Source organism: Sorex fumeus, unplaced genomic scaffold (assembly GCF_029834395.1).
Source record: "Sorex fumeus unplaced genomic scaffold, SorFum_2.1 ptg000018l, whole genome shotgun sequence".
In the NCBI taxonomy this organism is placed as follows: Eukaryota; Metazoa; Chordata; class Mammalia; order Eulipotyphla; family Soricidae; genus Sorex; species Sorex fumeus.
Window position 1 is genome coordinate 29259836 of NW_026606075.1, and position 23144 is coordinate 29282979.

General features: G+C 42.4%; 2 protein-coding genes across 2 annotated transcripts in view; one reads left to right on the forward strand and one right to left on the reverse strand.

The window, feature by feature from the left end:
* The window catches only part of PTCD2 (pentatricopeptide repeat domain 2), a 36835-nt gene extending 34672 nt beyond the window's left edge, over positions 1 to 2163 (reverse strand). Inside the window, exons 1-2 of the mRNA XM_056112600.1 lie at positions 1974 to 2163; positions 869 to 961 (exon numbers count right to left, since the gene is read on the reverse strand). Coding sequence (XP_055968575.1) covers positions 869 to 961; positions 1974 to 2085 — 205 coding nt within the window. The 5' untranslated portion in view covers positions 2086 to 2163. The remainder of the gene's footprint in view (positions 1 to 868; positions 962 to 1973) is intronic.
* Positions 2155 to 23144, forward strand: part of MRPS27 (mitochondrial ribosomal protein S27) — a 99311-nt gene continuing 78321 nt past the window's right edge. Inside the window, exons 1-4 of the mRNA XM_056112598.1 lie at positions 2155 to 2274; positions 7300 to 7377; positions 19944 to 20014; positions 22033 to 22091. Of these exons, the coding sequence (XP_055968573.1) occupies positions 2202 to 2274; positions 7300 to 7377; positions 19944 to 20014; positions 22033 to 22091 (281 nt within the window). The 5' untranslated portion in view covers positions 2155 to 2201. The remainder of the gene's footprint in view (positions 2275 to 7299; positions 7378 to 19943; positions 20015 to 22032; positions 22092 to 23144) is intronic.

Sequence of the window (23144 nt, forward strand, 5' to 3'; positions counted from 1 at the left end):
GGGGATGCAGAGATAGCACAACAGGTAATGAATTTGCCTTCAATGAGGCAGACCTGGGTCATTCCCTGGAATCCGAAACAGTCCCCGAGTCCACTAGGAGTAAGCCCTAATCACCACAAGGTGTGGCCCCAAAACAAAACAAAAATAAAAATCCATGGTGGCTTAATTAAAGAAAAAATTTCAGATGCTACAAGAAATCAGGATGTAGGGTAGGGTAGCTATTAATATAATAGGGTAATTGTTAATATAATTTTTTTTATAATACAAATGTTCAAACACATCCCAAAAGAGAATAGTGCATGATCTTCTACAGGTCCATCACCAGCCTCAACAATTACGGATGTTTTGCTATCTTTCAGAATAAATCTTTGAGCCTATTGACTTCCTCTAGCACTGAGTACAAAGTATAAAAATAAAAAATGCATCAATGTATATCACTGTTTTGTTTGCATGCATTTCATTTACTTATAGATATATATGTGTGCCGAAAAGGCAACGCAAAATATATTTTTTACCACGGGCTGCACGAAAAAGTTTGAAAGTCAGGCACCTGGAGCATTTCTTCTCAGATTTTATATTCATACAGAAGTCTATTGAGGTTTGGAATTTCTATCAACCTCTTCATTGGTGCAGATTCTCACTCCTCATTTTGAGTGGTAGAGACCTAGAGATGGCTAAGCACAGCTCTAGTATCAGTAGTTCTCTGGGTTCTCAGGAAAAGGGAAAGGTGAGCAAAAAGGGTTGATCAGGAATCTAAGGCTAATTGGTTGCAATTTTCTTCTAAGCCATGAGGCCCAGAGAAGAAACTGTAGAGGGATAAAGCAGAAGAAGTAACAATAACAACAACAAAATCAATAGATTTTATTACCTTTAGTGCCTGATAGATTATGTCCAATAGCTACCTTCTTGTGCTGAAATTCTTTTAATTTCACAATATTATCTGTTAGTAGATATCTTTTAGCTAAAAATTAAACAAAAGAGAAACAAAATCATTTACTGTTTTATACTTAGCAGAAAACTTGAGCAGACAACTTGATTGGCTCTGATTAATCTAGTATAAAACGCCCCTTTACACAGTCATCTAGATGTTTATGGTCCTATCAAGTATAAACCCAGTGGGAACAAATACATCCAAACTATGAGAGAATGCAACACTTTTTGTTTGTGTGTGGGAGGAATCCGTAATTAGCTGGGAATTGGTTAGCAGAAATTTGAGTTCTGGAATATAAATACACTTGCATCGTGACGGTTATACAAAGATGACAAAGGAACATACAAAGCTATTCTTTAAACACAAAATAGGCACATCTAACTTTGCTTTATCTTGGTTGAAGCCTACAGAATAATGCAATTAAGAGAACCCTAATTTTTTTTCTAGTGACCCCTAGGATTCCCAGTTCTGTCGTTTGTGAACTACGTTACACCCTCTCAGAGGGTTTCTGGGTAGGTAACTTGAAGATGCGCCTTAAGACACAGACCACGACTGAGCAGGTGGGAAACAGCCTTGAGAAGATGCACAAAGCGAAAGATGTTCTCATCCCTCACCAGCACTTTCAAATGCAGTTGCTGTTATAAACCGATGGCGGGTAACTTTCTAAACTGAGGGGAAACCGGTTCCAGATGTTTCAGATTGTTCCCTGCAGTGAGACTGCGCCCTCGGTTCCCAACTCTGCAGGGCTGTAGACCGGGGGCAAAGCTGCTCCCGGAAACGTCTCCTCCCACGGAGGCCAGGGGACAGGCAAGACCCCCACACCCTGCCAGCCCGCCTGTCCCCTGACTCCCCGGCGCACGCAGGCAACCACGACGCCCAGGGACAACCTCGCGCGCGACCAGAGGACAAGGTCACAGCCTGCACGCCCAGGCCAGGGAGTTGTGGATTCGGGGCAGTTATTCTTTAGAAATGACCGCCGCGGCTAAACTCCCTCGCGTCCCATCCCTCCCCTCCTTCAAAGCCCGAGGCCAAGCCGCAGTACCTCCGAGCGGGCAGCGGCAGCAGGTGGAGCCTAAGCCTGCCACTGCGGGATACGTGGACCTCCGCAGCGTTTGCAGCAGCACCGGCCCCGGGGGCCGAATGGCGGCCGCCATGCTGCCGCGCGCGCGCCAGGTCCCCGGCCCGGGAGCGGGCGGAGCGTCGGCCGCCGTGGCCACGCCCCTCCCGAGGCCCCGCCCACGGGCCGGCCTTCCGCTGAGCACGCTCCAAGATGGCAGCCCCCGTCACGCGGTGCGGGAGCCTCCTGGCGCGCAAAGGTGCGCTGCCCCGGCTCTCCTGGGCAGGTCAGTGGCTTCGTCTTAGACCCCGGGAGCTTATTCCTTGAGAGAGGGATGCGCTGGTCTTGCAGAAGGAAAGGAGATGTTTCTAGGATCTGCTGGCTTAAAGGAGCCTTTGGAGTTCTTGGTAGCTTGCGCAGGGGATCAGGTCTCTGACCGAAACCCTTTGCTAAGGTCCTAGCATCCTCCCCCCTGCAGTTGCGAAGAACAGAGGGAGGAAGTGGCATCATGGTTCTTGCGTGTGACTTGCAGGATTTGTGTGTTAGGGAACCTTTTTGCTCTCTCGAAGAGCCCAGAATTTCACCCATGGGGGGGGGCATGACATTTGTCTTTCCTGCTAAGGTTTCCTTGAGGGGCGTTTGCAGAACTCGTCACCTCACTTGGGACAGACCGCTGATCTTCACATTGTGAGGAAGGTTTCTGAATTCTTAGGAAAGTACTTCGCCTAACCTGATGACCTTGGACACAACTCTGTTTTGACCTTTTTTCCACTGTCGTTTACACGTGTGGACGGTTAATGCTATGGGTTACTTACAAAGTATGTTGATTTCCTAAGTTGAATGGCAACTCACTCAATTCTTGTTATTTCATAGCCCTGCTAATGAAGGCATTTGGGGAAACATTAAGCATTTGTAAAAGCTAGATTCTGACTGCTCTGACTGATTTTATATGATTTAAGTGCAATTGCTGTTTCCAGTATCTATTGTCACTTCTTCCCAGCCTACCTTCGCTTAGCCCATATAAGAAAATCAATACCCACTTGCACGTGGTTCTTTAAGAAACGCCATTAAATAACAAAAGGAAACATCATATTTGACCACCAAAAGTTCTAGCTGAATAAAATATTTAATATTACATGTTAGATAAAAGTGGTGTGCGTAGTGATACCTAGTAAGAGTTGCTGTAGCTCTTACCTAGCATGCTTAAATATGGACGTTAGCAAATGCTTTTCAATTTAAGTAAGATCCTGTGTTATCTCTCAGAGTAGTAATGATTGCTCAGAGTGTTTCATCCTAACAAAGGAAAGCAATTTAGGTAGGACATGAATATTAGCTAAGGATGCTTTGAAAGAATTTTAAATTACTAATTTGATATTAGTTTGAATTGAACTTTCAAAAGATTACACTTGTACTAATACAGTGTGATAGCACTAGCTGCAGATGGTTATTTAAATTAGTTAAAATTAAAGTTGAGGGAGAAAAGTATATGAGGTGAGGCCTTGCATGTAGTAGACCCCAATTGGATTCTAGGTTACCACATGTGATCCCCCAAGCACCATCAGAAGTTATTCCTGAGCACAGAGGCAGGAATAAGCCCTGAGCATTGCTATGTATTAAATCCGGGTGCTTGCCTTGCACTTAGCTGACCAGGTTCAAATCCCCAGCATCCCATATATTCCCTTGAACTCTGTTAGGAGTGATCCCAGAGCACAGAGCCTAGAGTAAGTCCTGAGCACAGCCATGTGTGGTCCTCTCTTCCCCCTGCCAAATAATTAAAAAAAGAAAAAGCCCCCTCAAACAAATGTTGCTATACTTTATGAATGGGTTGATTGAATTTTTTCTTTTGAGTATCAGAGACCCTTCATACATGTCTGGACCTTACAGATTGCCCACTTCAGCTCCTTCATTCATAACTACAGAATCAGTAGTTTTCTTTCTTCCTACCTATTTTTTCACTAGTTTCTTCACTTAGTTTACAGTATTATAGAACTTTTGGGGATATAACTGAATGCTTCTCTCTGTGTATAGGATTCTCTCATGATAAGACTCAAGCCTCCTCACTCCTGACTCAACATGCAGGCACTCCTCACATAGTATCTCTGACATTGTGTATGTGTGTGTGGGGAGGATAGCATATCTGGCCGTGCCCATCACTCACTCCTGGCTCAATCACTCCTAATGGGGCTGGGAGGAACATATGTGGTGCCAGGGATTGAACTTGGGTCAGCTGTATGTAAGGCAAGGGTCTTACCTGCTGTATTATCTCTCCAGCCAAGTATCACTGGCTTTTTTTATTCACTCTTCAGGTCAGATCTAGGGATGTAACCAAGAATTTATAACATTTCTGTGAAAAAAAATGTATTTTAAGTTTCAAACATCTGCTCAAAATATTATACTGTGTCTTTGTGGTATGTAATCCATTTAAAACGAAGGTTCGTTTTCATAGGTACTGTTTTTAGAATCTTCTTTCCCCTTTTGAGACTATTGTGAAGCCTTTTTTATATTCTGCAGCATTGCTTCAACTTTAGATCTGAAATCCAGAAATATTATTGTTGTAAGGTAAAGGAAAGATCTGTTTGTTTATAAGTTTATATTTGCTTGTGTGGGAGATGGAAAAAGCATGGTGGCATACAAATTGTGTTTAATCGGCCCCCATGCCACCTAGCATTTGCGGCCACGCAACATCTTATTATGACATCTTATTATCTCATTCCTACTTTGGACAAACTGGCAGGCTACCGAATGTAGCCTGCCCACACGGCAGAGTCTGGCAAACTCCCTGTGGCGTACCCAATATGCCAAATACCAGTAACAATGATGGGTCTCATTCTCCTAAAGAGCCTTGAATATAATCTCAGGGCTAGGATGAAGGAGACGTTACTGGGGCCTGCTCGAGGCAATCGACGATTAACAGGATGATTTGTGATTTTTTGTGATTTGTAAGGTAAAGGAAAGATCTGTTTGTTTATAAGTTGATATTTGCTTGTGTGGGAGATGGAAAAAGCATGGTGGCATACAAATTGTGTTTAATCGGCCCCCATGCCACCTAGTTATATTTGATGTATGTTCTACCATTAGGAATTATCTGTCATTCCTTTTTTTCTCTCAATAGCTTTATTGAAATAGAATTCGCCTATATAGTTCATTCATTTAAAATATTCAGTTCAGTGTTTTTTTTTTTGTATATTCAAAGGGTTGTGCTGCCATTACCATAACAAATTTAGAACGGTTTCATCTTTCCTGAAAAGAAACCCTGAATCAGTATTAATTACATCCCATTTACTCCCAATGCTTTTTTTTTTCTTGCATCCTATTCTCTAGATCTAGGCCATTTCTAATCTGTTTTCTTTCTCTGTAGATTTGTCTATTGCGGGCATTTTATATAAATATATAGTCTTTTTGTAAACATTTTTTGAGATTCATTCATGTTGTAGAACATGTCAATACTCATTTTGTTTTATTGCTGAATAAAATTGCATTCTAATGTAAGAAAATTTCACATTTTGTTTATCCATTCATCACTTAATAGATATTTGCATTGTTTCTGCATTGGGTTTATGAAGCAGCAATGCTATAAACATTTGTATACAAGTTTCTGCATGAAGGTTTGATTTCGCTTCTCTTAGGCATCTACTTAGGAGTGAGATTACTGCATTGCGTGGTAACTCCATGTTAATACTTTTAGGACCTGCTCGACTGTCCAGCGTGGCCACGCTATTTACACTGTCGCTTGCAACAGTGAGGGTTCTGGTTTACATTCTTATCAAAAACTGTTACTATCTATTTAATTTTTTTTATTTTTTATTATAGCCGAGTATCATGTCAATGCATTTTGCATTTCCTCAATGGCAAGCTCTATTGAAATATCTTCCCATGTATTTGACAGCCACTGGAGGATATGTGTACACTCACATATACTTGATATATGGCTGTTCAAACCCTTTCACCATTTTTCAATTAGACTATCTTTTTTTAATTTTTGAGATGTAAGGGTTATTTATCTATTCCTAGTTAAGTTACTGTTTAGTTTTTAACTTATTCCTTGAGAGCTCATGTTATTTGATCTCTGCCATAGTTCAGGCATTGTTGCAGGTACTGGGAGAAGAAATTTGCCATCCTGTAGGGTACATCAGGTTTGGGTATGCTATGCCAGAGTTGCTGTATCACTGGGTAAAAAAAATCACTCTTCATTTCATGTGTCATAGAAATAAATCTACAACCCAATTCAGATGGAAACAGTTTTAGGTTTTGGGTTTTTTTTTTTTTTTGGTTTTTTTGGTTTGGGACCACACCGGGTGATACTCAGAGCCAGTTTGTCTTCCTTTTTTTTTTTTTTTTTAAATTTTTTGGTTCTTTGGGAAAAGGTTTTAGGACTAGCTCATGATTATGTAGCATTACTTCTTCAGTGTGCAATAGTTCACAAGAATTTAAGGGTTTTTTTTTTTTTTTTTTAGTGAGACATCATGAGGTACAGTTGTAGACTTACACATTTTTGTGCTTGGGTTTCAATTATACAATGATCAAATACCCATCCCTCCACCAGTGCCCATTTCCCACCACCACGGATCCCAGTATCCCTCCCACCCCCCATCCCATCCTGCCTCTGTGGCAGGGCATTCCCTTTTGTTCTCTCTCTCTTATTGGGTGTTTGGTTTGCAAAAGAGGCAATGGGTGACAATCATATTTAGTTTATAGTCTACTTTCAGCATGCTTCTGCCATCCTGGGAGGATCCTCCCAACACCTTTATTTGTTGTTCTCTTCTCTGTCTGAACTCCCTTTTCCCCTAGCATGTGTGGTTGACCTCCAAGCCATGGAGTAAAAACAAGAATTTAAGTTTTAAAAAGGAGTTTGGGGGCTCACCAAGGCTATAATTTAAACAACTCCTATAGGGGACTGGAGCAGTACACAGCGGGTAGGGTGTTTGTCTTGCATGCCTATCTGGGTTCGATTCCCAGCATCCCATATGGTACCCGGAGCACCGCTAGGAGTAATTCCTGAGAGCAGAGCCAGGAGTAACCCCTGTGCATCACCAGGTATGACCCAAAAACAAAAAACAAACAAACAAAAAAGAAGACTCCTATATGGAGGAAACTATTAGCATTTTACTATAATGTAAAAAGATTTCATTTCCGGCATCTAGTATATGTTAGAGGTTGAATATATTTTATCATAAACTGACGAATTATGCAATATTGGTTACTGTATCCTAATTTTAGTATTCCAGTAAACTGAAACTATGACAAATAAGCTAACTACAAAAGACATCGAAACTGAGACCATGCCTGTTGAGATCATTGTCTTTTTCCTCAGGTAAAAGATGCCTTCTCTCTGCAGCATATGTGGACAGCCAACGCTGGGAGGCGAGAGAAAAAGAAGTGTGTCACCTTGGTAGGTGCCTACTGGGCTAGCAGTGTGTCATTTTCAGTTATTTTGTTTCTCATCCTGTGTGTGTGTGTGTGTGTGTGTGTGTGTGGTGTTTTTATGATTACCCACTTTGGGACCACACCCAGCAGTACAATGAAGTGGGCATTCATGGTACTACTGTGGACTGTGCAGTACTGGGATTGACCTGGGGCTCCGAGTGCGAGCATGTGCTCCCGCCCTTTGAGCCATCACCCACCCACATTTTAAATCTTAAAAGGAATTAGACTCTTGTTTCATCCATGGAAAAATTATTTTTTGCTATCCTGCAAATTTCTTTTTCTTTTGATAATTAATCTCCCTAAGCTATGTAATTTTTTCCTTGCTTTTTGACCATTTTTATCATACCGCTTATTGTCCTATAGCCTATCTTTATTTTGCATTATCTGCATATATATATATGTAACCACAAAACAATGAACAGCTCTTGATGAGATTCTGAATGAATCTAAATGCTGTATTCACTTTCTACTTAGATTTGCATTTATGGAAGATTAGCTTATTTTCAAATTAGGCCTTCAAAAGTAGGTTGTAATTCTATGTAAAATGAAGTTCAGTTCATTATAAACAGGTTTTTGTGTGTTTTTTTTAATGGTATGAATGTCTTGTCATGTTGCAGATGCCATAGTTTGTGTAGGAAGTTATATTTAACTTTTTTTACTAAAGCACCGTGCTTCACAAATTTATTCATCGTTGGGGTTTAGACATTCCAGCACTTCATTGTTGGCTTGATTTGGATTTCCCTAATAATAAGTGATAATGAGGATTTTTTTTTTCATGTGCCTATTGACCATTCATTGGTCTTCTTCAGGGACGGCTTTATTCATTTCCACTTCCCATTTCTTGGTGGTTTTTTTTAAAATTTTTTTTGTTGTTAATCATTGTGAGTACTTGATATATCCTGGAAATCAACCTTTATCTGATGTGTTGACTGCAAAGATTTCCTCCCATTCAGTTATCTGTCTTTGAGTTTTAGCTTGTGTTTCTTTTGCCACACAGAAACTCTTTAATTTTCTTGTAGTCCCATTTGTTTTATTTTTGATTGTGTTGCCTTTGCCAGTGGCAAATTTTGATTTTAACTTTTGAAGGAATTTTAAACTTCATAATTTTAAAGTTAATTTTTTTAAATGTAGGGGTACTGCTATTTATTCAGCCACTGATTAGCTGATTGAATTGGGCGTGAATTCCACCTTACTTTTTTTTTTCATTTTTTATAATTTTATTTATTGAATCACCTTGAGAGCAGTTACAAAGCTTTCGGGTTTAAATCTCGGTCATACAATGAAACACCCATACCTTCACCAGTGCCCATTCTCCACCACCAAAAACCCCAGTATACCTCCATCCCCCAGCCTCCCCCTAACTGTGGGGCAGATGATTTTCATATTACTCTCTCTCTACTTTGATCACATTCAATATTTTGACAGCAGACCCACCATTATTATTTGGGATTTTACCCCAACACTCAGATCTGCTGAAAGGCAACAGTAGACAATTTGTTTTCTTTTGCTGGTTAAGAATAACATATAATGTTGCGTGGCTGCAGTAGTGGCTTCACGATTTTGAAATTCCGAAATTTTAACACTTAAATCTGGAGGAATTTCTGCCAAAAACCTGCTGGGTTTCGAGATTTGTTTCTGAGTCTCTGGGATCGTGGCCGTTAAGCAGCTTGATCAGGAGCCAGAAAGGTCGTCCATGGGCGGCGACCCAGGGTCTCGTTGGGAGGGGGAGGAAAGCGCCGGCTCCACCTCCATCCCATGAGGCCCCATGTGTCTCCTCACTGTGGGCCTAAACCTGACTGTCCAGTGGCCTCTGGAGGATGGTGGCCACTGGGCCGCCAGGGGAAGCAGGCCAAGGCACAAAACTTATTCCCACCTGGGTTGGTCCAGCATTGGTAATGTACTGCAGGGACTGGACGCATTTCTGCCAAAAGCCGCTGGGTTTCGAGATTTGTTTCTGAGTCTCTGGGATCATGGCCGTTAAGCAGTTTGATCAGGAACCAGAGAGGCCATGCCTCCAATTATATAGCTGAGCCAGAGGTGGTTTTGCATGTGTCTCCCACATACCTAACTTTTGGCCATTCACTTTCTTGGTAAACTTTGCCCCAAGTTTTTGGGGTCTGGCCAGAGGCACAGCAGCAATTTTGGGGTATCTGGAAGTCTGAAGGCGCCATCAGGCTGCTGATGCACTTGCCTCACAGGTACAGATTGACCTGCTGGTGGCACCATATCCCCATAAAGTTAATTTTTTTAAGAATTGTCAAGAGTGATGCAAGGAGCACTGTATACCTTTTGTCCAGATTTACCTATAATCATTATTTGGCCCATTTGGGTTTATTTTTACGTCACACCCAGCAGCAATCAGGAGCTACTCCTGGCTCTGTGCTCAGGGTTCTCTGCTGGTGATGCTTAAGGGACCGGTAAGTGCCCATGAGCCAGTTCTGGCCTCCAGCTTGCCAAACATAGCTCAGCCCACGGAGCACCCTCTCTAGCCATGCACCATCTGGTTTTACCTTCTTATTCTCTGTATGCACATACACGTTTTATGAACACTTGAGAAATTGTTGCTTTTTATGACAGTTATTTATCCTGAACTTTATTGTATATAACTCACTTTTTTTTAAGGCCAAAATTTTTTTAGTAGAATATTTGTATTGGGGTTTCCTCTTGCATTTTCTTATAATTTGATTCAATGCATTGTTCTCTGGTAGACTATTTCACGGGATATCCAGAGATAACTTCGTGTAAATCTGCTCTCATTGGTGATGTTAACTTTTGTGCGGGAGAGGGCTTTGGGGGCCACACCTGGTTCAGGGCTTACTGCCTCTGTCCACAGGGATCACTCCTGGCGATACTCAGGGAACCAGATTGGATGCTGGGGACTAGTCAGCAACATGCAAGACCAATGTCCTACCTGCTGTGCTATGGCTCTAGCCTTGCGAATGTTCACTTTTTATCATCTGTTTCTTCCTTGTTGTAGTAGCCACTGATCTTTACTATGCAAAATGGTCGTTCCTAAATGCCCTTTAAACCAAAATAGAATTTCCTACTCCATTAATACCTTCATATTTAGTAGCTATTCCGAATACTCAACAGTAAGCGTGGCCTCTCCCATTGTTTCCATTTCACCTTCGATTTCTATTTATTATCAATGTTATTATGAATTTATCTCTTTTTCCTTTGTCACTCATTACCATGCGCAATTATTTTCATGTTCCTATTGTCTTAGATTCCTTTCATGGCCTTTTTAAGATGGCTCACAAGTCTCCAGATTCATCTTTCCAGCTTTTGTCCCCGCGTCAGTTATTTTCCAAGGAGTCCTTTCCTGCATTGGAAACCAAGATCTGTGTTTTTGGCATCCTTTTGCCACTGTGGAGTTTATTCATCCCGTCCCTTCCAGGGGACAGGGAAAAATCTGATTACACTTCTGAATAAGTTCACATTAAAAAGTCCCAATTCCAGTTCCTCTCCAATGGTTCTTTGCTTTCCTCTAATCCACCGTTCTTCCAAGTGGTCAATACTGTCCCTTGGGGTTGACTGGACAGATCCAGAAGGGCCGTGATAGCCTTAGGTATAGTTGGAGGTAGTTTCTTTTGTTAGTTTCTTGGCCTCATCTGGCAGTGTTCAGGGAACCATATGTGGTGCTGAGGATTGAACCCAAGTCTGCTTTGTGCAAGATAAGACCCCCTCCTCCCCCATTCCATCCCATCTCTCTGGTCCTCTGTTCTCTTAAGAAGATAATTGTTGTTGTTATTCTTTTTTTTTTCTCTTTTTTCCTTCAATGGAGGCAGTAGATCAGATAAGTTTGGTAACTTCTGCTCTAATTCTTTATTTGTATCTCCCTTCCAAACCAGAACCCCCTTCCTAACAGAAACAATATCTTGATGTAGTTGGCAATCTCTATGTTACAAGTTATCTATCTAATTTCCCTTTCTATTTTCCTGTTGCCAGGACACCCCCCCTGTAGTCCTTGTGGCTGCAATAACAAACAAAAAAACCTTGAATGGGACTCCTTTTGGTCTAGTGAAGAAGCCAACATAAATCCTTCATTTAGAGTGCAAAGTTCATTTTAATATATATTATGTATGAATTTTAAGAAAAGTGCTTTGCAAGTGCAGAGAGAAAAAAATAGGGTTTTGAGAAAGCTTTACATAAGTTTCCTAGCTATGAAGGGAAGATTAGGAGAGCAAACCAGTCTATTTGGAACTTTTAAAAAAAATTTTTTTTTTTTTTTTTTTTTTTTTTGCTTTTTGGAAACACATGCTCAGGTGTTCTTCTGACTCTGCACTCAGGAATTACTCCTGGTGGTTCTCTGGGGATCATATGGGATGCAGGTCTGTGGTGTGCAAGGCAAATGCCCTCCCGGCTGTACTATCAACCCTCTGTTTGAAACTTTTGTATAATATAAGCAACTGTTATTCTGAGGAAAATCTATGGGGGACATTATTGTGGATTTCTGAATAAGCAGAAGCTGTTCACCACATAAATAAAATTTGCAGGAATAACTACTACTTGCAGATATTTGTTTCCTTGTCTATTAAGATTAGAAGTCATAGAGAAAAAGTGTCGGCTGCTATTTATTGAATACTGTCGTCCTCCCTCTGTCCCCCTGTTCATCCTGAATCCCGATGCAGTCAGATTGCTATTTCCTTTGTGCCCTCTTTATGCAGTAGACGTGATGTGTCTGTATTTGAGGTGCTGATATCTCAAGCCCTCCTACTTTCAGAAGCTTTGTCACTTAACCTCAGTCCCAGTACTTATAAATTAGGGGTGATAATCCCTAATCCACAGAATTCTAACAGAATAGCTACTTCAGAAATAGGCGGACTGAACAAACTCTTGACATTACCCAAATGGAAGCCAAGAAGTTTTGAAACCCAAACTGGTTTGAAGGAGAGACTAAGGTTCCCTCTCCCCGCAGCCCCCTCGTCCTCACCCTACCTCCCCCCGCCACACAGACACATAGAGAGTATCATAATATAATTTAAGCTGACTTCGGACCTTAGGACCAGTTCTTTCGTCTTTTCCTAAATTTCATTTAGAACAACGAGTGTCCTAATACCTGGAGCAAGTGGTTTGGCTGCATCCCCCAGTTTAGGCAGTAGGTGGCAGTGCTGCCCTTGCGAGGCCGCTGCTCGCCTAGCCTAGCCAGTGGTCGGCATCCTCGGGAGGCCTTCCCGGTCTGGCATGTGGAGCGCTGTGATTGGCTGCTGGGGCTGGCGCGGGTTCCCTGATTGGGGGAGGGAGGGGCGGCCCGATGAGGCCTGGACTCGGAGTGTTCCCATTGGAGGGCGCGGGGTGGTGTGCGGTGGGAGGGAGGACACCTGGGTGTGGGTGTGGGTGTGGGTGTGGGGCGGCCTTGGCTTTCGTGATTTCAGCCCTGCCAATGCTGCAGAAGGTGGAAACGCTCAGGGAGCGCCGCCCCAGTGCATCTGTAATCTGTGTAATGTGTGTTATTGTTGTTGAAGCCTTTGGGGAGGACTCCGGGGCTCCAGCTTTCAGATTGGAGGCAGTTTGTTGCTTGGTTAACACCGGCAGTGCTGTTTATTACAGCGTACCTGCACTGCAGTCCAGGGTGCTGGCGAGCTGTGAAAGCCGGGCCTCTAACAGCAAAGTGGGAAAGCACTCTTCCTTCACTCAGTGTGCTGGGGTCTGGTGCTGGTCGCCGGCACCTTCCCGTTTATTCCTCCCAACAGCAGTCTGAGGCAGCTTCCACTAAGAATTCCGTCGAGATGAGCAAACTGGCATTTGCCTTAGGTTGCAATATTCTGTTACTTTTCCCTCTCAAAAATCAGTGGCTTTCTCAGGGATGCTTGTGGTATGCAATTTTTCACATGCCTTCTTTTAGCTTTGAAGCTGTATAGTGACATACACACACACACCTGTTTGATTGCAGTGTGATCTGTCCTGAAAAGTATGCAAGTCAGAAGGCACAGATTGATGAATTATCATAAAGTGAACAAACCTATATGTAAGGAACAGAACACCTCTACCCTGGTGGAATCCTTTCTCATTCTTCAGACTTACATCAGCGTAGTTCATTGTTTTAGAAGTTTTACCATGGAAGATTTAAGCCATATACAAAAGAACAGCAAATAGTATAAGCAAGTTCCTTTGCTCATCACCTGGCTTCAACATTAGCAGCTCGTGGTGTATCGTAATCTCTACTTTGCACATTTTACCATCTGATTCTTTGAATTGTTTTGAGGCAAGTATCAAAGATACACCATGTCACCCATAAATATTTCGATACATATCTTCTACATAGAAGGATATTTGCAATACCATCTTACACCCAAATTATTCAAAGTTATCTAAATATAAAATGCCTGGTCAGGGTCAAACTTTGCTCTCATGGAGTTTTATTCTTTATGAGTTTAATTCCGTATATTCATGTAAAATTCTCCAGTGGAGTTGTCTCCCCCCCCTTCTGCTTCCACTTTCTCAATTATTTTTATAGAAATGTACAAGAATACAGAGAATACTATAATAAACCTCCATGTATTATCACGTACTTTTATTTATTTATTTTGGTTTTTTGGGAACACACCTGACAGTGCTCGGGGCATACTCCTGGCTCTGCACTGAGGAATTACTCCTGTCAGTGTTCGGGGGACCCTGTGGAATGCCAGTAATTGAACCCATGTTGGCCGCATGCAAGACAAGTGCACTATCTGCTGTGCTATCTCTCTTGAGCCCCATTGTCACGCACTTTCATTTCATTTTGATGTATGCTTCAAACTTCTGATGTTTTTTGAAAGAGACATAGTCGAGTGCAACGCTCTGGAAGCCCAGGGGCCACTCTCAAGCTAGACTGTGGGATCTGATGGTTGGGTGCCAGGGCAGTGCTGCTTGGGACCGAGGCCATACTGTACTGGGTGATGCTCAGGGGTCAGATAGGGATTTTTTTTATAAGCATTATACCGTTCTTTTAAAACCATTCATAGTTTATTGAAATAGGATCTGGGCAGGAGTCATACATTGTGAAGTGTTGAGAATGTGCTTAAGTCACACATTCTCTCTCTCTCTCTCTCTCTCTCTCTCTCTCTCTCTCTCTACGGTGGGAGGCTTTATTCTACTGCAGAGCTTCATCCTAGGTCCAGTTATATTTTACTCTATAGTTTTTTTTTTCTCTTGCAGTTTATTTCTTGAAAAAAAATTGGTCTTTTGTCTCAGAGTTTTTCATGGTCTGGGTTTATTGTTTTGGGGCGAACTAGAGCCACATCCAGCAGTGCACAGGGCTTGTGACATATCTGCTGGGCAGCCTATGATGAAAGTCATCTGCAGTCACCCATAGGCATTGATTTACAGATTAAGGCCCACCATGAAAAAGATTCGGGAGAAAGCCATTTGGGGTAACTAGAAAGGGAACCAGCAGGAGGGCAGGCCTGTCCCAGGAGAGGGCTTTGCTCAAGTGTAGGGGTCTTGAACGGAATTGAATCCTGAGCCCTGTTGAGCTCATTTTTTCCTGATTTCTCTTTTAGATTTCAAATAATAAACTAAGGCACATGTTTTAATTGGCTGTTTTGTTTTTTTGTTTTGTTTTGTTTAAGAACTCTCGTTCCACATTCAGACAGAGTTATACTACTGACACATTTAAATTCAGCTATATGCATCCTGGGTCGTTTTGGAAATCCAGTTAAGTGCATTTTGAACCTTATATTGTTTTTGTGTTTCTCTTCAATCCTTTTATATTTTTGGGGGGTTGAGGGGTAGAGGTGTGGGCCATACCTAATGTGCCCAGGACTTACTCCTCCTTTGTATTCAGGGATCAATCTTGGAAGGACTCAGGGAAACACATGGGGTAAGGGCAGCAGGGGATCGAGCCCAGTGCAGCTACATGCAGAGCAAATGCTCGACCCACTGTACTATCTCCCTGGCTCCTCTTTCTGATTTTTTCAAATTTTATTATTTATTTATTTATTTATTTTTATCTTATTATCTCATTCTTACTTTGGACAACCTGACAGGCTACTGAATGTAACCTGCCCACACGGCAGAGTCTAGCAAACTCCCCATGGTATACCCAATATGACAAATGCCAGTAACAATGATGGGTCTCATTCTCCTAACCCTGAAAGAGCCTTGAATGTGGCACTTTTTAAAATCTCAGGGCTGGGGCGAAGGAGACGTTACTGGTGCCTGCTCGAGGCAATCGACGAACAACAGGATGATCGTGATCGTGATTTTATTTTGTTTTTAAATGGGCTGGAGCGATAACACAGCAGGTAGGGCATTTGCCTTGCATGCAGCCGACCCGAGTTCTATTCCTCCACCCCTCTCGTAGAACCCAGCAAGCTACCAAGAGTATCCTGCCCTGGCAAACTCCTCATGGAGTATTCGATATGTCAAAAACAGGAACAACAAGTCTCACAATGTTACTGGAGCCCACTTGAGCAAATCAGTGAACAATGGGAGGACAGTGCTACAGGACAGTGCTATTTTTTAATGAATAACCGTGAAGTGCAGTTAACAGACTTACAAACTTTTTCGTGCTTACATTTCAGTCACACAGTGATCGAGTACCCATCCCTCCACCAGTGTCCCTGGCTCCTCTTTCATATTTTTACTTTTATTGCCTTCTGTGCGTCCCCTCCCCACACCCCAGCTTATTCTTTCCTGGCTTTTGTCTAACATCTTTAAATCATTCATCATGTTTCTTTTTACAACATTGTTGAGGCATTCTGTCACTGTCACTGCCCTCCCATTGTTCATCGATTTGCTCAAGCGGGCCCAGTAACGTCTCCATTGGAGACTTTGTTGTTACTGTGTCTGGCATATCGAATCCGTCACGGGGAGCTTGCCAGGCTCTGCCGTGCGGGCGAGATACTCTCGGTAGCTTGCCGGGCTCTCCGAGAGGGGCGGAGGAATCGAACTCGGGTCGGCCATGTTGGCTGTGTGCAAGGCAAACGCCCTACCTCTGTGCTATCGCTCCAGCCCAAGGCATTCTGTATATAAACTAAACTAGTGTATTTACAGTGTCCAGTTCAGTAAGCTTTGGCATGTGTGCCCGAAGTCATGCAACCTAATGAGCACGCCTGTCTCCTGCACCCCATCCCCACCCCCCACACACACCACCAAATTTTCTTCAGTAATGTTTACAAACTCTTGCCTCTTGCTGCCCTTCCCAAGTCCCCAGGCAGCCACTTTCTGTCCCTACAGTTTACATTTTCTAGAATTCTATGCAGAAAACAACACTTTTGTGAGGAGTGGGGTGGGGCAGAGGGGGATGCATCCACCCCCTGTGCTCAGCCCTGGGCACAGGGGGTGGATGCATCCCCCTCTGCCCAGGGCTTGCTCCTGGCTCTTTGCTCCGGGATCTCTCCTGGCTCTGTGCTCAGTGATCACTCCTGGCGGTACTCAGGATTCAAACTGGAGTTGGCCACATGTAAGGCGAGCATCTTACTCTTGTGCTGCCTAGCTCTCTGGCTCCAGATCTCCTCTTTAGCCCACTTTTAACGAAATTCTGAAAGTTGGTGTGTCTGGGGTCAAATAGGTAGTGTGAATGGGGCATTATCGAGGCCTGGCGGGCCTCTCTGCAGTTAGCACCATGGCTAGCTCCCGTGCTGCCTGCCTGTACCTGAGCCAGCTCTTCATATATGAACCCCGTAATGAACATGGGCCTTAGGTATGCTCGGGGTGACTCAGCCTCTATGAGGGGGTATGCCTACTCTCTTGAAAGCTGAGATCTTGTGTTTGAAAAAATCTTAATTATATTTTTACAGTAGTGGTTTTTACACGGTGCATAGCCTGCTTTATTTCAGAAATGCAATTCAGCTGGACGCTTGCTTCAAGCTTAGGAGTCACACCCACGATGGACTTCACGCTCCTTCCGTGGCAGTTTTAAAATGACCTGGTCTGCTCTAGTGCTTGAGAGGGAGGCTGCAGCCGAATTTCCCCCCGGGTGGTTTAAAATTTGGACTCGCCCAGGTTCCTCTCAGATCTCTGAAGCTTAAATTGCCCTCTGGGTGTGAGGTGAGGAATCTGGGGATTTAAAGCCTCTTGGCCCCGGGGATCCCCCCGGGAACCATTCAGAGTTGTCAGCCAGATCTGCTCCCCTGCACCGCCCACAGGAAGAGCCCCTTTATACAAATGCACACTCTGCTTTCCGGCCTGCCTGGGCTGCTGTGTCTGTACATTTTTCTACTTGGTTAAATGGGCACATTTCAGTTCTGCTGTTCCTTATAGTCTTGATTGGCCCCAGCCATTTGCTCCGACTATATTCACCAGGATGTGAGTGACAACAGGCAAGGAGAAAGTATCACCTTTGGCACAACCCTGTGAATAAAACCTGGACATCTGCTGGGCCCCTGGCTGCACCATGCGGCGGGATTTTAACTGGCAAAATGCAGGTCCAGAAGCCTGTGGTGGCAACCCCCTGTGGACCGCAGCTGCCCCGGCTTTCCTGGCCGTCCCTGCCCTGTGCTGTTTTCTGCCTCATTCATCACTCCAGAGAGACCAGGGGAGGCGCTTGGTCATGTAGTATACTCAGCAGCCACCCTTTCTTTGACTTGCAGTGTGCAAATGCTCTGGGCCCGACACCAGCTCTGCAAGCTGTTGCCTTTTGGGTGGGGGTGGAGGGGGCGCTTGACGGCGGGGCTGGTAGTGGTGGGGTGAGTCGACCAGTTTCACTTGACTGATGGTATCTTGGTATGAAGGCTTAAAATGGAATCTTGAGTTAACATGCTGCAGAGGTGGTCAGAAAAATGAGTTCAACCCAATGTTTAGTTCTATACTGCACATCATGTGAATTCTGCAAGTGAATGGAGTTTGGAAGGCCATTTGATTTGGGCCAATGAAGCCTGATCCTACGTTTTTTAGAGAAAAGTTTTAAAATTTTGAGTAACAGAAAGTGATTATTTATATTACCTATAATCACAGATAGAGATAGCATTATAAAGTAGCCATAAAGATTATGTAGCTTTGTCATGCTGTTCAGTCATTCTGTAATCCAATGGATTCAGCAAGATTAATTTGCCTTGTAAACACGACTGCACTCGGACCAGCCAGCTAGAGCAATAGCACAGAGTGTAGGGCGTTTGCCTTGCATACGGCTGACCCGAGTTCGATTTCTCCGCCCCTCTCAGAGAACCCAGCAAGCTACCGAGAGTATCTTGCCCACACGGCAAAGCCTGGCAAGCTACCCATGATGTATTCGATATGTCAAACACAGTAACAAGTCCCACAATGTTACTGGGCCCGCTGGAGCAAATTGATGAACAACGGGAGGACAATTTTGTAAAGTTACTCTCCCCCAGTAGCTTTTGAGTCTTTGTGTTTCTCAGAATAAGGAAGGGAGAGATGGTTAAATGCTCAGCACTACTTCTTTACCGGATATTTGTGCACTGAATGCCTCTGTCTTTCCTTGATACTGATTATCTTCCTATTTATTTCCGCCAGGGAGTAAGAAAACTTGTACATCCAGTTACTTTACGTTTCCTTTTTTCCTGTTGTTTTTTCCCTGTCCCTTCTTTCCTTTTCCTCCTGTATTTATTCCTTTATTTGGGTATTAAGTGCTTTTCATGGGATTGTTTGAGAACTGAGAATCTCTATACCTTCAGCCCTCAACTTCCTGGGCTTTACTTCTGGTAGAAGAGTCAAAGAAATAAACATGTATCAGCTTGTGTAGACAGTCACAGCTTAGAGAAAATGTTTTGGGCTCCCCCCCTGCCCCCTTTCACTGGTTGATAAAAAAAACTGAGCAGAATCTTTTCTTTTTTATCTATTTTTTAAAATCAGGAGTGACTCTTGGGAAGTCTTGCTGATAAGGAGAGCATAGCAAAGGAGAAGTTCCTAGAGGAGAGAGAGACATGCGAGGTCTTTGCCATTTTTGTTTCTTTAATAAGGTTCATCATTTGTTAAAAACAAAACAGGAAGGTACAGTAATAGGCACTGATGTTAACAGTCTGGACTGAAGTTTGTGTGATTGGTGATTGCTTTTTTATACTCAGGAAAAATAACATACTCGGGGTGGGGGCGGAGGGTATATTGTTAGTTTGAGACACAAGAAGGAGATGCGAAATAATAATTTTGGGGAGAATGTTGCCTTGGATTTCAGATCCTGTGGGACTGTGAGGTAACACTGTAATCTGAGAATTACATTCCCTAGAAATGTTACTCTGTATATGACAGATCAGTGAGAACATCCAGTATTTGTTTTTCTGATTTACTTCACTTAAAGCGCAGTCCTCCAGTTCCAATCCAAGTTGCAGTGAATTTCCTTAGTGTCTTTCAATAATGCTTTCCTGAATGTCCTTTCCGAAGTATCTTCTTGATCCATTTTTTAAAAGTTTGATAGATGCTAGGATTTTTTTTGATAATCCTTACTTAAATAATTTTAAAACGTTATTAATGTTCCTTTGCATGATTAAGAAATCATGTAGTAATGATTTCTTAAAAGAGCAAGAAAAACCATCTGTCTTAATACCAACTTCATAATATTGGTAGCCATCTGGTAGGAACTGTATCTGTGAGATTTTTTAAAAATATGTATATTTAACCAGGTTTCCCCCCACCCTTTCTTTGTCTTCACAGCTGATCTAGCAGCCTTAATGGATAAAACATATGACAGAAAGTTGCCGGTTAGTTCTTTAACGATATCCCGGGTAAGATAATTTAAATATATATGTTTTCCCAAAAGGGAGGTTCTTTATATCGATGAGACTCTGTAAATTAATATATATATATACATATATGTATATATTGCATAGGAAATAGTTATCCAGAAAATATTTTTTAATAGATATTTTTATGGTGAGGTCACAGATTTACTCGGCTGACCTAAGATAATAAATTGATGGACAACTGTGTCAGTGATCACTATTGTTTACCTAACTTACCTGATTTAGTTTTTTCAGGATATGATATTCTGCTGTATGGGACCATGCTTTTTCAAAAGATGGATCATTCTCAAAGTAATAGTATTTACTTAATATCGAAATTGGTTTCTACGGCCAGACAGATAGTACAGTGGGTAAGGCTCTTGCCTTCCATGCAACCAACTTGGATTTGATCCCTGGCACCCCATTTAGTCCCCCGAGCCCTCCAAGAGTGATTCCTGAATGCAGAGCCAGGAGTAGGCCCTGAGCACTACTGAGCATAGCCCCCAAACAAAAACAAAAAGTGGTTTCAGTAGCTAAGAAAGTCTATAAACATCTACATTAATGTTAGTGTTAAACTGAATGCCTTCTCAAAGATTGACTCATTTTGTAAAATACATTCTCTTGATTTTCATTTTGGCCATGTGACTTAAATTGTTATCAGTTTACATGACAAAGTCAGAATGCTTGATAACCAGGAAAAAGTAGCATTCCAAACCCAGTACTAAGTGATATCAAAGTGTCTTTCCAAAGTTGCCTCTGAAGAGACAGGTCTGTTCCTGTCTTTGATTGTGACCTCACTAGCAAATTAGACTGCTGACCTTCTCCTCAGTCCTAGTATGGGGAATGTCTGGCCAAATGGGCTGATGGGATGCTAGGACAAGACCTAAGCTATGAAAGTTCTTTATAAAAATTAATGACATCACAGAGTTCAAGGCAGTAATCCATCTAGAAGAGAAAAGAAAAGAAACTACAGTAAGTCCTTGCTTAACCTCATGGATGGATTCTTACAAACTGCCACTTGAAGTGAAACCATTTTCTCATAAGAGCCCCAGATATGTCGTGGCAGGTGCCTTAATTCTCTCTGTGCAGATGGAGCAGCTAAGATGCAGAGGGGCGATGCCATCTGTTTGTGCCACACAGCAAATGAGCTAGCTCACAACATCACGTCCCGTGCATGAACTTGATGTTTTTCGGACCCTTACTGAGATTTCTGAATTTATAGCTCTCCCATGTTCTTTAGGAAGTTTGTCGCTTCTCCTTTTCCCTCTTTATGAGGATTTAATTATATTCACAACATATTCTTTTTAGCCTCTGAGTCTGCTTTAGAGTCCATCCTGCAAATAGTCCTTTTTGTTCGTTTGTTTTAGACTTACAAAGCAAATGCAGGAAGTTTATTGGTGAGAGAGACTTAGCAGAAGAATCACAGGTTGTCCAGAGCAGAGTTTAAGTCAGAGTAGGGGTAATGGTTTCCAGACTGAGTTCTCTCAATTGAAGTTTCCAACTCTTGAACCATATTTTTTCAGCCATTAGATTCTTCATCCTTTCAGCCATGTTTCCTTTGTTTTAGGAATTGGAACAAAGGAAAAATTTCAGATTTGAAGGTCAAGGGGAATGTTGATAGCTAGTTAAAAATGTACCAGAAAACCCTTTCTCTTCTGAGCAGGGTTTGTTACTGGTTTTCAAGTTTTGTAACCAAGGTCATTCTATACATAGAAGAAAGGGGTCATCAGCATATTTTGCACTACTGTGAATAGATTTTAAGGAGCACCTTATGAACACTGCTATTTAAAATGGGAATTTGCAGGGCTAGAGAGATAGTACAGTGGGGAGGGCCCTTCCATCTAGTTTATCAGGAGTAGTTCTTGAGTACAGAGCCAGGAGTTACTCACAAGCATCACCAAGTGTGGCCCAAAAATCAAAAAAAGAAAGGGGACTTGGTGTTTTTTTTCCCCTAAGGTTTTTGTATAAATTAGGTCTAAGATGTGACATTTGTATAGAAAGATTCCTTTTATGTTTTTCAGTTTGTGGACAACATTTCATCTCGAGAAGAGATAGACCATGCTGAATATTACCTTTACAAGTAAGTTTTCTACTTTATTGGGTATGTGCTCCTCTAGTTTATATGTTAAGTATGTGTTTTAGAGCTACACTGATGACAGTATATAGAAATTCCTAAGTTTTTTATAACTGTAGCACTGTCGTCCCGTTACTCATCCATTTGCTTGAATGGGTACCAGTAACGTCTCCATTGTTAGACTTGCTGTTACTGTTTTTGGCATATCGAGTATGCCACAGGGAGCTTGCCAGGCTCTGTCGTGGGGGCAGGATACTCTGGGTAGCTTTCCAGGCTCTCCGAGAGGGACGGAGGAATCGAACCCAGTTCGGCCGCATGCAAGACAAACCCCCTACCTGCTGTGCTATTGCTCCTATGATAGTCATATTATGAACGCTATTCTATTTCATATTATGGATATATTATTTAAGTCCGTGTTCTATTTTTTGTTGTTGTTGGCTGTCAGAATTATTTACTGTCAACTATGAATGAGTCAGTATTCTATTTTTATTTATTTATTTATTTATTTTTAATTAGTGAAACACCATGAGGTACAAGTCAGTATTCTATTGAAGAGTCTTTTGGTTGGTTGATCTGTCTTTGTATTATATACAATATAAAAAGCCACACTGTCACACTGCCCTCCCATTGCTCATCGATTTGCTCGAGTGGGCCCAGCAATGTCTCCATCGTGAGACTTGTTGTTACTGTGTTTGGCATATCGGATACGTCATGGGGAGCTTGCCAGGCTTTGCCGTGCAGGCAGAATACTCTCAGTAGCTTGCCGACTCTCTGAGAGGGGAAGAGGAATCAAACCCGGCTCTGCCGGGCCAGCAGTGCACAAGGCAAACACCCTACCCACTGCTATCACTCCAGCACAATATAAAGAATAATAACATTTCATATGTTATTTTGTACATAATAGTTATAAGTATAGACATTTATAATTGATAACTATTAGTTGCTTTCCACTGAAACTTTTACCTGTTAACATTCTGCCTTTAGTAATTAAAAGAGGCCTGTTTTGGAGCAATAGTACAGCGGGTCGGGTGTTTGTCTTGCACATGGCCAACCCTGGTT